The following is an 18,694-nucleotide window of genomic DNA, read 5'->3' as shown; positions in this document are numbered from 1 at the left end:
ATTTGTCTGTGGACAAGATGTCTCCAAAAACTACACAACTAACGAAGCTTGCAACCAGATGTGAATTGAAGGTTTGTTGTTCGTATATCTTGTGTTATCATCAACGTACTTACCAATAAACGCAAAATTTGAAACATACGTTGCTTAACTTTAGGGTTGTTTTGAAATTGTCAATGTATGCTCCAAGTCATATAGAAATTGAAGCAACAAAGTCTAATGCATTACTTGGCTTTCTCATTTTCATTTCGGTTTATAATTAAAGGGAGGTAAAACACATATTGAAAATTTAATGCTGATGCAAATGTAAATGATTTATTTCTGCCAGTAATGGTTCTGTTCGTATATTAAAGTAACAACTATACTCGATCGAATAGATTACAGCATGTGATTAGCATAAAATAAGTACAATTCAATGATAGGGTAATATTTTGTGATATAGACCTTGTAACGCCATCAAATTTACAGGAGACATTTATTACATGTTATTCATCAGAATCACAGAATAATATTTCCACTGTCACGAATTTTAGTGATGACGTCATCATTAATGTACCAAACATTGCATGTCTTAAGACTATTTAATATCACATGTTTAATTTGCATCACATGTTAATACGGCAAAATTCGCCAATTTTTTGCAAACTAAAATGTTGAATTTAACTTTTTTCTGAAAATCGGTAAAATCTAGTGAGATTGTTGATAGAGAGGAAATTATCACAATTGCTGTATCTATCCTAGGTGGATTTTTTATTTCTTAATAAAACATTGGAAAAAAAAGGAAATATTTCAGAACGTGGGATCTCGTCGTGAACACTTGATATAAATACACGTTGATTGATTTGCGTTTGCATAGTTGAAGTACTTCATTTATATTTCATGGGGTTAGGCATGACATAGATACAAATATTTTCTCATTAAAAAAATGCTTTCGCACTAATATGGCAGCCTTAAGGTCCTATCAATAGTTGACGCTATGCTAGTATACATACTTTCATTCCTTCGCATCATTGCACTTTCATGTATATACTTTCCGTATCCTTAGGCGAGGAATTCGCTGATGTTTTCTAATAACAATTCATTTATAGGTTGTAATATGGAAATAAACCAAAATCGCCCACAAGGGGACATAAATGGCGGTCGTACTAATATAGTCTGTTCAGCGTAAATATGATAGTTTGGTACTTATTTACACTTAACTGTAAAATGTGTGTCCTACCTAAACTATATAACTACTATTCTATGAATATCTGTCTACCAGGTTTTCTGATTCCGAGTGTCATATCAATTTAATACGATGAAACGTGTGATGGCAACAGTTACAGTTTTGATGTTATATGGGGTGGGAGGGGGGTACCGAAGGTGGTGATGGGTGCACATCAGTAACTTGTTGTCTTGGTTAATAAATACCATACTGTCGTAAAGCGCACACCCTCTCTTACGGCACCGTCCAAGAGACAGCCTCGAGGAAGAAATAACAGCTCTGGTTTGCGAGAATGTCTTAATACCTGCTATTTATGTTATGTATTTTAACTGTTGGTGATAGCATTATTGTATTTGTCCAAATTTTACATACCGTAATATGTTTTGATATTTATATCATTTTTTGGCTTTTTTGAGGAAAAAAGTGTGTGTTTGATAATTTAGGAGAACATTAATATCTTAGATAACATGAAATGACGAACAACTCTTTCTAGAAATTATTTAACTAATTCCACACAACTGCAAATACAAAGGCATTTACGGAAGCTTTCGAGTTGAAGCTTGTTCACTTCCTGCCACTAGATGGCGTAGTAGCAAATTAAACAATTTTTGTTTCTAAAAACACTAACGTCCCGGACTTATGTCGTCATCTGTTCTGGTCGTTCTCCTTACTTAAGGTGTGTGGCTTTTTAATTTAAATTTCGATAGCTAATTTTTGTTATCTTGGCAACATAATACTCCCTTTAGGTGAATTCACAAGCAAGCAGTTCAAAGATGTCTTGGTCGACGATCTTCGTCAAAATGACAATTCCATAGTTACATCTGACCACTAGGTGGCGATGTTATCAGTCGATCCTAGACGTTGGGAACTTTGATGTCACCGTTCGTGATCGCTTCCCTGATCTTTCTCGGGAAATCATGTAGGGATGTATCAGTATCGGTAATGGACACAGAGTCCCAGTCGATGTTATGATTGCAGCAACGGGAGTATGCTTCCTACAGATACGACAGTTTCTCTTAAACACCCTGCGTATATCGTTACCGTAGCGTAATCATGCATTTGTTACAAGGCCAATCGGAGTTATTTCTTGTATTTAAATTTGATGACGTTAGTTTTTACTCACGAGAGGTTTGTTTTAATGTCTATTTTGCGTAGCCGCATATTGAGGGCGCCGCGCGTCTAGTTAAGTTGCTCTAGTTCAAGCATCTTTCCCCCTCCCCTTAACGATGGTATCACATCTATGTGTCAGAATTCGTACAATGCAGTTGTTTTTGACGTAGCCTGTACGTAGTCTCGAAGGACTAGTACTACTCTAGTTCAATGCAATCACTGATCACGACATTTTGAAGTTGAATTTAGCTGTCCTTCCTCGCGAAAAATCAAAATGTCAGTTAGGATAGCGTAATAGTGTGGTAGCGAATGTCATTCAAGTCTACAGGTAAGCTATTTGACACGTAGAGAATGGTACGGTGACAAATTAACCTAGTGGTCAGTTGTGATTTATAAGGAATTTGTCATTCTGACGAGGATCCTCAGCCAAGATATATAAAAAACCAATGCTAAACACTTTCAACTGCTCGTCTTTTATAACCTATATAAATCTCTTGTTCTACCAAGCTGATAAATATTTTTTATTTAAGTTTTCAATATAATTAAACATATACAATAACATATTGTTACGACGTATGGATTGACAACATTTAGAGGTAGGTTACTAATTAATGTGGATATTGTTTACAGACGAAAGTACTACTGCTTTATCAACGCAAGAGACAACACCAAGAGATGAACCAGGTATATAAAGGGAAAAAACAATATTCTTCGATTTGCATAAATCATTTTCTGTTGTCACTTGCTGTAGAGATATGATAATTCAATATATATACGTGTGTGTGTGTGTGTGTGTGTGTGTGTGTGTGTGTGTGTGTGTGTGTATCTACAATATCATCGTGAGGCAGCCGGTCACCGGGCTTTGTGTAATTATGATATTATGTACGTATGTACGTATGTATGTATGTATGTATGTATGTATGTATGTATGTATGTATGTATGTATGTATTTTTTTTTAATTTTCAAAACAGCATGACCCCCCCTCCAACTGCCAAATTCAAAACAGGGTGAACCCCCTCCCCCCCCCACCAATCCATCATACCCAGGCTGAAGAAACTGGCCAGTCCCTAAACGGTTTGCTAAAAGAAGGTACAGTCGCCACAAATCTGAAAACGTAGAATGGAGTTCAAGCAACATGTACGTCCATACTTTTGGAAGGAAACTTGTGCTATTATAAGTTGCCTATTAATGAAACCTTTTTCCTTTGTAACCCGAAAATGGGCTTGTAGCATGACACGATATGTTAATGGGAGTTAGAAGATAAATTGTGACAATAGTGTGACAGACTAGTAATCCTTCAGTTTTAGGTTTCTTTTATCACGCATCTATTTAGTCTTCATTTGAAATTTCATTCTCTTGCTTGCAGTTTGTGATATCTATATAGATCAAGACTTACTAGGTTATGATATTAAAGTTTATGGTGAAGACAACGTACTTCATTCTGAGATGGAGTGTTGTGAAGAGTGCTTAAATAATGTCCTATGCTTGGCATGGACATTCCATAAACAAACTGGATATTGTTGGTTAAAGGATTCCATTCCCAATTTAGTGTTCAATAATGGTTATATATCTGGCATCAAAACAGAAGGTATGTATAGTATACTTTTTTTGTAAATTTGGCGTGATTGCCACGAAACGCCAAAGCAATACTTACTAATATTTGTACATTTCTCTCCAACGAGGCAACACGTGGACCGTTATTAGATGTAAACACGTGTTGTGTACTAGAGGTGTACTGCATCGGTCTGTCTCTTTCTCTGTCTGTCTGTCTGTCTGTCTGTCTGTCTGTATGTCTGTATGTATATGTGTATGTATGTATGTATGTATGTATGTATGTATGTATGTATGTATGTATGTATTATTAATATTAAACGCAACGTCAAGTTCCTCTAGTTCAAGTATCTTGACCCCCCCCCCCTGTAACTATGGCGTCACATCTATGCTTCAGAATTCCTACAATGCACAGTGTTTTTATATAGCCTACATGTAGACTCGAAGGACTAACACCACAACTCTATTAAAAAACAATTTTGCTATCCTAACTGATCATGACATTTTGAAATCGAATTTCGCTGTCCTTCCTCGCGAAACAAAATATCACAAATCTCTTGTTCTACCAAGCTGATGAATATTTTTTATTTAAGTTTTCAACATAATTAAACATATACAATAACATATTGTTACAATGTATGATTGACAACCTTTAGAGGTAGGTTACTAATTAATGTGGATATTGTTTACAGACGAGAGTACTACTGTTTTATCAACGCAAGAGACAACACCAAGAGATGAACCAGGTATATAAAGGGAAAAAACAATATTCTTCGATTTACATAAATCATTTTATGTTGTCACTTGATGTAGTGATATGATAATTCAATATATATATATATATATATATATATTGAACTATTACGCTCTGCCACTGCGGTATAGAGCACTGTCTTAGCAGATTGATACTCACCGAGTTATATATATATATATATATATATATATATATATATATATATATATATATATATATATATATCTGTGTGTGTGTGTGTGTGTGTGTTTCTTTGTTTCTTTAACTAGTTACCGTGTCATACTTTTTCTAAATTTTGGAAAATAATTCATCAGCGGGTTTGTTTCGATTGAGAACACACGTCATGCATATTTCTGATCTTGTTTCCGTGGTGTATTGTGTTTGCTAGTACTGTATTATGTTTGCTAGTACTGCGTTGTGTGTCAGTACTGCGTTGTATGTGTTGCTAGTGTTTAGCACTGTGTGCTGAAAGCACTCCCTAGTCCTGTGCTGTTAGTACTGTTTGCTAGTACTATGATGTGTGCTGCTAGTGTTAAGTTGTGTGAACTGTTAGCACCCAATGCTAGTACTGTTGTTAGCACTGTTTGTTAGTACTATGTTGTGTGTTGCTGGTCTTAAGTTGTGTGTATTGTTAGCACGCAATGCTAGTACTGAGTTGTGTGTGTAGACAGCACAGTGATGTGTGCTGCGAGTGTTTAGATGTGTCTGCTGTTAGCACCTAGTGGTAGCACTGTGTTGTTTGTGCTACAAATGCACAAATAACTGTAACATCGGTGTTGTGTGTGTTGTTGGCATTCCGACCGAGTTACGTGAGACTACTTACATGTAGTACATAGTGTTGTGTGTTCTGTTAGCACCTAGGCCGAGTTATGTGATGTTGTAATAAGTGTAGTGATGCGTTGTGTGTGTTGGTAGCACTGATTTATATGAGTTACATGAGATATACGAGTTATGTGAGTTATACGAGTTATGTGTCTATAATATTACCTAGATGTGTTCGTACCAAATCGTGTGTGATGATAATTTTGAGTTTTATGAGGTAGTAGCAAGTTATATAGCACTGAACTTTTGTAATAATGGTGTCTGCTGATGATGAATAAGAAAACGCATTGTGAGAATGTACGTGCAAATACCTGCGCAAAAGGTGGACATAAGTAAACAATACGATTGACCTTGTCTACATTTTTGTGACTCTGTGTTCCATAACTAAGAATACTAGTAGAGATAATGACTTCTTTGGTTATCATTTTTTAAAAACAAAATCTAGCTTGTATACTCCCTGTTTTCGGAGGTAAAGGCTCTGATGCACAACGGAAGATTCCATCCATGTTTCTGGAAATACCCAGTGGTGTTGTTTATCATTACGATTGTGAACCTGGACTACGTACACAAGGAACAGACGTAATAATGTGTAACGAAGGACAACTCGAACCATCGTACCCTGAATGTTTAGGTAAGGCCATTTTAAATAGTTTAACCATTAGCAAACATTATTTACACTGTGCACTTATCAAGTGCGAGAAAAGATGTATGGGACCCGGTGTCCATATGTTATCAAAAAAACAAAACATACAGTTTGAACAAACATGGATTGTATTCATTCTCTGATTCATTGTTGTGGTATTATTAATTATTGTATGATTATGTTTGAAAACCTTTGAGGACAAATTATTACACTTTCCGTTTGGTCTTATGAGCCACTAAATCATATTCGTCATAAAGGTTTCAGCTACTTTTACAACTGATTGTACATGACGTGATGGGACTGATTTGTTTTTCAGATATTGATGAGTGTGCTGACTTCCCTGAAGTCTGTACTGGCGATAGAATATGTCACAACACAATAGGAAGTTATGAGTGTCAATGTATGGATGGTTATACGTCTATGAATGGTCTGTGTGTACCACGGAGAGACGATGATCATGTTATTGAAGGTAATTTTCATTTTCCCCAAATGTTCATCAATGATATACTAACAAAACACTAGGTCACTTTCTTCCGGCAATTCTGAGACGATTGTAGATATTTATGTCATTAATATATCTAAATAAATGCCATTATTTATTTCTATGCTATATTCCTATACAGTAAGATTTCCAGGCATATATTGCGAGTCTGAGGTATACTTTGATGCAGAGTGGCCACAAACAGAAGCCAACCATTTTACTGAATGGATGGAGTGTCTGCCTCATGGAAATGGTACGATTTTATGTACTTGTCTGTCTGTCTGTCTGTCTGTCTGTCTGTCTGTCTGTCATTCTTCTCTATAAATGCATTCTATATAAATGCCTTCTATAAATGCCTTTTCTATAAATGCCGTATGTACAAAGATATCATAGTTACATTCACTTTCCTCTTTTTAGGTGTTATGAGGCGATTTTGTGACTCGACTGGTCAATGGAATGAACCACATACACTTGAATGCAAAAGTAAAGAGATGACAGAACTCACACTGCAGGTATGAAGATGAAATATTTAGAGAAAATATTGACGTTTACAATATGGTCAATATTTAGGAAGAATTCAGTTGTCGACATCTTGTGATATAATATGTTATATATTCAGTTTCATTCGAGGTGGACATACTAAAAAGATACATATTTTCTGTTTGCAATATTTTCTGTAGGTATCGACAGCAAACAGCACATCAGAAAAGATTGCCGTGCTGAATACTCTGAGAGATTTCTTCCTTTCTATTAAGCAAGTGTACACAGGAGATGTTTTGGCGGGAAAGGAAATTTTCATTGATTTGATGTCGAAAAAACCAATCAATATCGATGACAATGGTGAGATTATGTCGCTTTTCCTACAGGTAAGGCATGATTTAAAAAAATTGTTGTTGGAATTTTATGATGTACCTCAATCTACTGATACACGGTTTTATTTTTACCATTTCTCTTTCCTTTATGTGTGTTTGATGTTACTTTTTCTACTTTTCAACAACTACGTATTACTCACAGTCAAGTGGTCTGTAAAGAGGGCCAATGATAAGCTTTAAATAGATGCATATCATACAAAGCATGCTCATATACACATATATATGGCGGGAAAAGTCACAAACTCGGAGAGATTAATAAAATGTATCGATTAAAAAATCTTTTAATTCAAATAAAATGCATACCATTCTGAAGAGGACACTGATATCAAATTAGAAAAAAAACAAAAAAACAATGAAAGTTTATGCTTTGATCATGTTTTGATAATTCTAACTGACACCTTTACATGCCTACAGCTGATCTTAATTTGTGCGTAACCATCATTTTGTTGTCGTCATATATGTATGTATTGATCATCGTCCGATGATCGCAACAGCGTGAAACACTGTATGACGGTTCCTGTGCCTCTTACTTGATACTGTGTTATTTACACCGCTCTACATACGTATGCATTGAACACTTTTTACTCCAGCATAGACATTTTACATATACTGAGCTTATATATATGTCTGCGCGCGCGTGTGTGTGTGTGTGTGTTATTCGTGATAGCATTGATAATTATATTGGCTTACTAGATGCGATGTTCCATCTCGTCTGTTTTCAGGCTTTATTGGACACAGCCAGTAATCTTCTTAATGTTCATCTGAAGATGCAATGGAAACAAATCCATGAGGTAATGCCCTGAATTACAACACATCGTTTCCTTACAGCTTCACTTATTGGCTTAGATTGAGTCACGTGGTATGAACTACTGACCCATAGTAATCCAAATTTGCATAGACCAGCTTCTATTTGTACTCTATTTTGACACAATTCATGTAGCACGGGAGTCCTATTGGTGATTTACTTTGACTATGGAAAAATGTGACAATAGACCATTGAAATTTGTTTTCCTTGAAATGTCTCTTTTTCAAATGAGAGGTGTTTACACATTGCAGTATAATGGGGTGGCTGATGGTGCGATGTCGATACTTGAGAAAATTGAGCTTGCTAATGAGAATATTTACAAGTACATGGTAACAACTGGAAGAAATGTTTTCATCGAAAGTAATAACATAGGTAATTATGTTGATTTTGTTTGTACAAATATTTTAGTCCTGTAATCAACATTTAAAATCTCCATAATATTCCATCAAGCGATTTTGACTTGATAATTCGTATTGATTTGTAATCCTAAAAAGAGTTGACGCGTACTCTTTACTAAAATAATAGAAAAATATGCTTGTTTCTGAGGTGCAAATCACGTTGATTAGTGTACAGTGTCTTTTAAAGTAATTTTAGGTGTTATAAATAAATATATATATGTATTTATATATATATATATATATACATATATATATATATATATATATATATATATATATATATATATATATATATATATATATATATATATATATATATATATATATATATATATATATATATATATATGATAAAAATAATTCCATGTTTTCGCATCACCTACCTTTACACTTGGGATTTCACAAAAACATCAAACAAGTCAGCAGAAATAATGTATTCAAGCTGCACACTGAATATTCATTAGTCCCGAGTGTCTATACCCTCATTTCCCTGATAATCTCCAAACTTTGACATATGAATACTTGTTCCTGGTCCTGGGAAATAATAAAAGGAACAAATAGGTAATACAATTTGGAGCTTCACCGTCTTGTTTTAAAAAGAAAACATTACTTTTAATTCCTTTAGAGTTAACATTCATTTGTATTTGGTTTCTATATTGGATTTTAAAATTACTAAAATTTGGTACAATTTTGATCTCTATTTTAAAGATGTGTGTATGGTGACCCCACTGAGAATACGTTGAGAGTTTTCTTGAACAAAGTAACAGTACAAGTTGAAAGAGTCTAATTCTGAGGCTCATTCTACGTAGACTGTGGAAGACGTACATTGTGTCGCTATGGGGTGAGGGCGCCCGCCACAATGATGTCCCTTGCAGACAGTAATCTGCATTCTAATATGTCAGGGAAGCATAGATGGTTAATATTATGGATGACATAATAATGTTAATCACATTTCAGAGCAGATATGTCTTTGAAAATGGATATCAAGTACAGAGATGTATGATAATCCTAAATCAACAAAACTTGTTAAAATCTGTTTTACTTGATAAAGATTACCTATGCAAAAAATAGTTATCTACTTCTGTATAGCCATGTGAAAATTGTATGAATGGCTGCAGCGGATAACTTAATGTGAGCAAATCTTTTAAATAGATATCATTGGCAAATTCATACAAGAAGAGGGTATTATTCCAACACGTACAAGGAGATCAAACCATAAATTGGAAAACACGACAACATCACTTGACGACTACGTAATGCTATCGGATTCATTTTTGGAGGAGATCAATTCTGATGACATCGGTAAGGTATAGATATATGTATCACGAATTACTTTATAATTATGCTTTAATGCTCATATATAGAGAGCGACACCTTCCTACCTACCTACCTACCTATCTACCTAACTATCCACCCCCCCCCCCCCAATTACTTCGAAAGAGATGGCATTTACTAACATGTATGCATTTGTATTTAGGTACTTCAGGTACTCCATCTGCATTGATAATGGTATTATACAAAGATCTGGGAGAGGTTTTGCCTACTTCGCCTAAGACGTATGTAAATTTACGACATAAATGATTTATTTTACACGACATAGGGTGTCAGAATCAGAGTTTGGCTATCAAAGTCGAATATATCGTTTCTCGCCATTATAGTTAATTTCACATACATATAATTTCTAATTTATAAGTACATTCAGTATTATATAATGACAGCAATAGGACGGACACAAAGAAGGTCAAGACAAAGAGGATAGGGTAACTGTGATGACATCACCAGATATTATCCCATAAAACCTTGCAGGAAGTCCCAAAATAGCCAAACAGCTGTCAAGCGCAGTAACGCCTGACACGTTGCCAAGGTGCTATTTTATCACCAAACCTCATTTGCCGTTTGATAACAGCAACCAATACACGTGTATAGAAAGCAGAAATAAGCCTAAATGCACTTTTCCTATGAGTGAAGATACAACAAAACATGATTGTGGTTTTCATATTCTATATGTGATGCATAAACTGGGAGCATGCACGCTATATTCATATTACCATTACCCTTTCTTCTAGAAATAAGAAACGACAGTTGATTAAAAGTGTGACAGCTGTACAGAGAGTGGATCAAGTCAATACCATGGTTGTATCAGTAATACTTCACCCAAAGACTCATATCACAAGAAGTAACTTCAGTGAACCTGTTGTTTTACGATTACCACTGAAAATGGTAAGAATCTGTAAAGTGGCAATGATGATATAAGACACTGTCTCACAGTCATACATTTATTCAATAGTTTTGAACACACTTTCAAATCAATTTGGGGTCTTGCTGCAGTAAATGTGATTTGGGCTTACTGAGGGATAAGAAGAAGTGAAGTAATATTTTCAAATAAATTTTGCTTACAGGAAGGATACAATCCAAGATGCTCATTCATTAACTTTGGCGCTACAATGGGGTAAGATAATTTTCTCATATTCTTGTATCTTGCAACGCCTTTAGATGTTACTGCATAACAACACAATATCACAGCGTATTGATTCACTTGGTGGTAGTAAGAATATATACAGCTAAAATGGTGTAGGCCTGGTGTTTCACTCATGTAACATGACATTTGATACACACCCTCAGACAACTTATAATGCAAAAGAAACAATTACATAGGTGTTGTGCACAGTGGGGATGTAGAAGTAGTCATGTTGATATGTTGATTATCAGTCAGAAAATAAACAACTGAAGCCATTAAAATCATCAAGTCCATGTGTAATGTTTTCATTAGAAGCCTGTTTCTACTGCACTGTGAAAGATTAGTAATGCTTGCCAGCGTTCACGTGATTAGGCAATGGGCCCTGATATGCTTATTATGTCCCCGTTATTGTTAGTCTAGCTTTGAAATATGTCTATCTCTGTGTCACAAACGCAATGTCCTATGAGTGAAATACCAAGCCTACATCATTTTAGCTACACCATTCGACAGACGATAGTAACGACTGAACAGGATGGAATAGTGTGATTGTTCACTTGAAGTAACATGGATGGATGCTGTCTGTGTTGAAACAAGAGTTGACTTTTTATGATCAGCTAAAACTTTGAGAGCTGCAAGCAAACGTGGTAATATGGTAGATATATTAAAATGATCAGCATATATTACTATAGATAATATACCATTTAGCAAGGGTTCTCATTTTAATATTACAGGTTATGGGATAATACTGGATGTCAGTTTGTAAAGGAAGGTACAGATAGGCGAGGCCAGTATATAGAGTGTGAATGTTTCCATCTGACAACGTTTGGTGTCATAATGACCTTGGGAATAGAACCAGTGGTATGTTCAATTAATGTTTCTTACCACTAATTTGTATACCATGTTGTTTATTTTATAGATGTCACAAATAGACAGTTGGTTCTTTGATCAGGTTATTCACTGTTGATGTGAATTTATGTGCCAAATATTGCAAATTGATGAGTTAGTTCGTTGACTCAATAAAACCCTATGCTATTTATAAAAATATATATTGTTTATGCATGGAACAATATATTAAAAGGTAAAGATGACACCAGTGGTTTTGGCAAGAATTAATTTTATCCTGTTTACATGCACGTGATAATTACATGTAATTTTTGTATTCGTCTTTTTTCACAAATTAAGTTAATGCTTATCATTATATTTTGTAATCATTCAGCCATTCAAAGAGGCAGCTCGAAAGGGTTTCATCTACATATTAAGCGCTATTTCTTTCTTGTTAATCTTCATCACCTTTTTGATGGTGTGTATTGCCAGGTAAGTCTCTATGTGTAAGTCCACTCTCCCCATAAAGTTTGCTAATTACCTAATGATGTAATTATTAACTATCAATAATTTATATGTCGGCTGCAAATTGTACACGCATGAGAAATATTAATCAACTACGTTTGGGGATAAAAGTAGAGTATGATAAATAAAACGCCTGACAACAATATTATCGATATTTTATAAGACTGGTAAACAAGACAGCTGATGTTAGTGATTAACATGCCTATAGATGAAGACCATCATTCTGACCATACAAACTAAAACCAAGTAAATTTTTTGAACTGTCATTGTCATTTTTTTCATTTATTTCCAACCAAATTTATTTTCCTCACCAATGTGTATTATTATAAAAAAAAAGGTAGATTGCATATTTATTCTCTTCATTACAGATATTACCATGGTCGTTACTTTGCTCTGCGAATGGCGTTCTTATCATTTGCAGTGTTTCCAGTCTTGATCTGTGTCAGTGTGTACATTGATGGAAAAGATGATGATAAGGTATTCTCTATTTTCTACATTTTGCAGATTTTCTAAGTTTTCTTTCAGATTCGTGATTAACAGTAATATTTAAAGAGTTCCTTATATTTTCATTGTGCCTCATCATTTTCTTATCAGTCACGTACAATACAATCTTAGGGTCTACACTACTTCAAGTCTAGTGGCATACATTAAAGACGAAAGACACTCCAGGAAAAAAGGCAGTTTCATAACTTTATCTGAACTTATCAAGTCCTTAGGATCCATGACTATTCATTGTTCAAAATGTTCAACTAATACATATGCATGTCTGCTCTGTCCCATGAGGCAACTGCGGATCGCTCTGAGAAAAGTGATGGTGAACAACTGTGTTACCTTTATATCCTGGATTAGCATTCCCCTGCAAAGTCAGTAGATGCTGAAACAACTTTGTATACTGTTTTTTCAATATTTACCCCAGCTGATCCCCTTTCATTAAGTTTATGCCCAAATACTACATATAATTTTCCCTTTCCAAATACTCATTTGCAAAGCCCAATTTGCACCAAATGTTGGTTAAATCTCATGATGTATTTTAAAATCAGTTTACAATATTTTCATTTGAATACTCTTTCTTTAATATTCAGGTAACATGCCAAATGGTGGCAATTCTCTTACATTATTTCTTGCTGAGCAACTGTTTCTGGACAATGAATCTTGGCATCCAACAATTACTGTGGCTTAAAAGAATTGAACACCGAAGGACTGAAAGGTAATAACCAGATAATGTGACGTTAAATAATTCCATTCAGGAAAAAGAGTTTTTGGAAGTTAATCTGAATAATTAAAATCTTTCCTATTGGAATTGCTGTTGTGTTGAGAAGCATCTGGTCACGAGTCTATGTAAAAAGTCCGCTGCAGAATAGGACGTGAAACTGATGCCACTCAGAAATATCCAGATAGATTATAAGTTCCACATTAGAAAAGTATAAACGTCAAACAAACTATAGCTAAAGTCTGAAAACCAAGTAGACCATATTTAATTCTTTTAGTTACAATAATATGAGTGTGTCAACTATCAATATATTTTGACAATATTGTATATCTTCTCAAATACAAGGTTACTGTATGCCATTTCGGGATGGGTTCTGCCTATTATTGTCGTAGGGATCTGCTGTGCAGTTGACGTGTCTAAATACGGACTTACTGAACGGTAATTTTTAATCAAAATCTATTTCTGATTTGATAATATATTACAGTATCCCATTAATATTATAAATAAGATATTGATACACTTTTAAAATCGTCTCCAATCTACTTTGATATATAATTCAAAATAGGCATGTATTATGTAAGGCTCATCATTAAATGAACAGGTCATGTCATAGTGTATATATGTATCTGTCTGTCTGTCTGTCTGTCTGTCTGTGTCTGTCTGTCTGTCTGTCTGTCTGACTGTCCATCCGTTTGTCCGTCCGTCTATCTATCTGTTGTCAGTCTGTCTGTCTGTCTGTCTGTCTGTGTCTGTCTGTCTGTCTGTCTGTCTGTCTGTCTGTCTGTCTGCCTGCCTGTCTGTCTGTCTGTCTGTCTGTCTGTCTGTCTGTCTGTCTGGCTGTCTGTCTGTCTGTCTGTCTGTCTGCCTGTGAAAAAGACATTTAAATAACTACACTATCAGTTGTAATGAACGTTTATACAAATCAGAATCATTAATATTTATGATGTATTTGCATAAGTAACTATTTTGAACAAATGGGCAATTTATTTTGAATACAAACTTTACCTTTCTCATAATGGTGTACATGCAGAGTTTACATGTCATCGAAAACTTGTGGAGGTAACTTGTAATTATTTTAATTAATTTTCATATTTGATTATTTTTGGTAATTCGGAGGGGTCTTGAAAAATGCAACCTTCAAATTTCATACCATTTTGTATATATTAATGATAAGATAATGATCAATGTGTTTGATCATTGATTAATAAATCAAAAAGTCCATGTGGCCAATATAGCCAGTTATGTTTGTCTTCAAGATTCTAATCAGTCATCTGCATATTATAAGAAATGGAATTTACAAATTAAGGGATATGCCATATCTGGTAGCTCACACTTTCGTATGCTAATAATGCATGTAGGAAAAACAATCAAAAAGTTCACTTTTCAGCCTTGGGGAAGGTATTCACTTTACATCTGGTTAGTTAGTTGTTTACATGCATTGCTGTTCACCTATTTCATTACTTTCAGTTGTTGGGTGCCAACATCCATGGGACTGATGTTATCTTCAGTTGGCTTGGCTACACTATTGATCACGGTAAAATCATTCTCATCCTTCAGTGTGGAATACATAAAAGTTTTTTTTTTAAATTTAAAAATATTATGATATTGACTCAAAAATAATAATCAGTAAACCCCTTTAAAATAATGAAAAGGCAGTATGCAAAAAGTTCACTGAAACGATCGATTCTAATCGTCTAAATTTGATACATTAATTAATTACACTATCTTTTCTTCCTTTATTTTATAACCTAATGTCACGAAATAGTGTAAGGTACACATTGGACGTCATAGGGTACAAAGTTACAAAAATTACAAATCTACAAAACGACAATAATATCAACTCGTACATTAACACAATATTAATTGTGTTAGTGACATGCACTATATATCAAGTTTGCTTGGGCGAACAAGTGTGCGTTTCATTGCCGGAAATTTAACATTGAAGAGCATCTCAAATATAATTAGCTTATCCATTAACTCATGGCCTATCCTTTGATAATGAAACGTGTCACTGATGATAATATGATTGACAAGTAATTTGCTTTTAACAATATGATCTTGAATATTGTGTGTGAAGGATAAATAAATCTTATCGAGTAGTCAGTCAAAATTCATGTCAAAAATTTTAGTTTGCACGAACTTCTTTTATTTATGTGTTCGCGGATGATGGTGTTCTTTTTCTATCTGTAGTCTCCAAGAGATTGAATTATTGCACTGCATGGTATATGAACACTTACAGAAATGAAGCTGTTAGTGTGTATACCCATATGAAACTGCAAAATGTTAACAGCTTGGAATGAAAATGATAAAGATTCGTGTGTTTTCTACGACAGATTACATTCGTTAACATCTGTTACTGCTATTATCTGCTCCTTGCCTCTTTGCACAATTATGAAGAGAGTGACATATTGCGATTTTGGTAAGATAACTCCAATCCCTCAAGTATATTTATATCAGTGCATGTATTACGTAAATCGTATAACGTGTGAAAGTACGCTTTGATTTGAATATAGTGAATATTAATGTATACACCATTAATAACAAATCTCTATTGTATGTAGATCAACAACAATAACTTGATTTTGACAAAAAGTGTGATTCTGCCTACACGGTAACTATGATTTCTGCACAGGTTTTAGACAAAAACCAGCAGTAAAGATTCTCGTGGACGCTGTTGTTTAATACACAAGCAACTGAGAGTATTTTCTGCTGACTGTTAAAAAGTGAATGTATGAATTCTGTATTGTAATAATGAATTTGTGATTATATTACATCAAGGGTGCATAAATTTAAATGATTGTCTGTATAAGTTATGTATATCTTGGTTTATTTGCAGGGATGAGATGTTTTCTTTAACATTATCAAGTTTGTTGATCTCCACTACACGTATACTTGGTGTAATTACTACTGTTAACCACATTCTATATATGGACTACGGTTTTGCTGGTATGATGTTCATAGAGGTAAATTTATATTTCCATGACGACTGCTTTGTTCATGCTAATGTTCTCCCCTTTCTTTCTCAATACCATCTCTTTTCTTCTATCCTCAAAATTAATTTTGACCAAATATTCTTTTTTAAAAATCAAATAGATATGTGTCCTTGAAGTGCCAATGTCTTCAGGATCGCATGTATACATTTGTGACTCTCAGATGCAAAGCTCTGTCAATTTTTAGGCACTTTGATAACCGCCCTCAAACTTCACGTCCTTCACCACTAAATGTATGAAAGAATTATAGTAGGGAGAGGGGGATTCTTAACCAAATTTCACCTCAGAAATATAAAAAGTGACTACGAGGAAATGCAATTATTTGAAATGTTGAAGTCGCCGCATTCCACGCGTTGTCTATTCAGACGGCATTCTCATAAAGTATTTAAAGGTGCTGTTTTTCTTTGTCCACATAGCTTTTGTTGGACAATTCAAAAAGACTATCTTCCATTCACCTATAGAGAAGCAAAAGCAATGATTATCCCACTTCATCTTAAAGAGAAAAATTGCATGAAAAATATTCTGTTCTGTGTTTGTCTGTCTATTTTACCTCCCCATAACAATTACTATTTATTGATAATGTTTCCAGGCATCAGTACTGTTTCTATGCTATGTTGGAACACATATTGAGGTGTGTAGTTATCAATAAATTGTCTTTTTCATGACTATACTAAATATTTTAACGTCAGTAAAATTAGTTCTTTAGAAATAAGTGTAAAGTGGTTAAAAATTAAATGAATTGGTAAATTGCTTCACTTGTAAGGAAATGGCCTGCACGTTTATAAATATTAGAATGGTACATGATTGGTACATAAACTCAAGAATACATATGTATGTCTTCCTGCCAGTCTGTTTCTCTACATATTTCAGTGTGTGTGTGTATATATATATATATAGCGGCGCCATGTATATATATATATATATATATATATATATATATATATATATATATATATATATATATATATATATATATATATATATACACATATATATATATATATATATATATATATATATATATATATATATATATATATATATGTATGTATGTGTGTGTGTGTGCGTGCGTACATGTACGCACGCACGCATGCACGTGTGTATGCGTGTATATGCGTGTATATGTATGTATGTATGTATGTATGTATGTATGTATGTATGTATGTATGTATTCATTATTTATAGAATGTTCCACTTTGTTCTTTAAAGACCTTAACTGGGATACGAATACGTTTTACGGAGAATGATTGTGACAATGGGATGAATACTTCCATGACAGAGGACGTTGCAGGGCCTTCAGGGATTCGTGTCAATACACCTGTAAAGGGATTTTGCACTGACAATGATGATATAAGTATTATAAACTGTTAACAGTCAAATAGGTCCTAGACTTTGGCGTTTTATGAACATTTAGCAAAACACCATTTGTCGAGTTTGTACTTGTGTGTGAACGTACGTTTATTCAGGTAACCAAACTAAGCCATTGAGTTAAATCATAGCTTTTCATGACGTTACTACTTATATTGAACAAGGCTGTGTCCTAATATTTAATTGCATGGCAAGGTCGTCTTTACTGAGTGATATACATGACTATGTTCATAGCAATGTGGCGATGCAATACATTGATATTGTTTTTAAAAAACTATGTTTTACAAGTTTTTGAAAATACTGCAGTGATACAATTAGATATGCTATAAATAATGATATTGCGTCGAAGTATTTGAAAACCAATGAAAGAACTGCAATGTTTCCTCAAATATGAATTGAGTGGAAATAAAGAGGTTGAAAGATTGAAATATTACATGACAAAGAAGAGAGACCCTTCACATGCACAATGCACTTTTTTGCAAAACAGACCTACTGTGTTGACCTATGTGTTATTGAGATATTTAGTGAGATTTTCGTTTATTCATTAATACATTGGCATATATTGCGAATTATCACACGTCAACTCTATGTTTTTGTTGTTGTTTGTATTCTATTTTATCAATTAAAGTGGGACAAGCTGAGTTTATCATAATTTTACTCAACTCAAAATACTTACATAAAAC

At 34.1% G+C, this 18,694-nt stretch overlaps 1 protein-coding gene across 1 annotated transcript; it reads left to right on the top strand.

The window, feature by feature from the left end:
* The first annotated feature begins 2,922 nt into the window (after positions 1–2,922).
* On the top strand, positions 2,923–18,251 carry LOC144451021 (adhesion G protein-coupled receptor E3-like). The gene is made up of 23 exons (XM_078141779.1): positions 2,923–2,995; positions 3,679–3,900; positions 4,556–4,609; positions 5,909–6,070; positions 6,399–6,551; positions 6,981–7,075; positions 7,244–7,429; positions 8,158–8,226; positions 8,492–8,612; positions 9,791–9,940; positions 10,116–10,194; positions 10,705–10,858; positions 11,038–11,087; positions 11,828–11,954; positions 12,313–12,410; positions 12,812–12,920; positions 13,526–13,650; positions 13,999–14,091; positions 15,121–15,187; positions 15,987–16,072; positions 16,490–16,616; positions 17,233–17,274; positions 17,853–18,251. Exons 1-23 carry the CDS (start codon positions 2,923–2,925, stop codon positions 18,012–18,014), a joined length of 2,604 nt encoding a protein of 867 aa, XP_077997905.1. The 3' UTR covers positions 18,015–18,251.
* The last annotated feature ends 443 nt before the right edge of the window (positions 18,252–18,694 follow it).

The sequence above is a fragment of the Glandiceps talaboti genome, chromosome 20 (genome assembly GCF_964340395.1).
Source record: "Glandiceps talaboti chromosome 20, keGlaTala1.1, whole genome shotgun sequence".
Taxonomy (NCBI): domain Eukaryota; kingdom Metazoa; phylum Hemichordata; class Enteropneusta; family Spengelidae; genus Glandiceps; species Glandiceps talaboti.
This window is presented reverse-complemented; position numbering and strand designations above follow the sequence as displayed.

Bases quoted from the DNA above. Each gene is read 5' to 3' on its own strand.
- LOC144451021 (XM_078141779.1), top strand. From the start codon at position 2,923: ATGTGGATATTGTTTACAGACGAAAGTACTACTGCTTTATCAACGCAA. The intron at 8,227-8,491 runs GTAATGCCCTGA...TACACATTGCAG, and splicing joins AATGGAAACAAATCCATGAG to TATAATGGGGTGGCTGATGG. The intron at 12,411-12,811 runs GTAAGTCTCTAT...TCTTCATTACAG, and splicing joins TTGATGGTGTGTATTGCCAG to ATATTACCATGGTCGTTACT.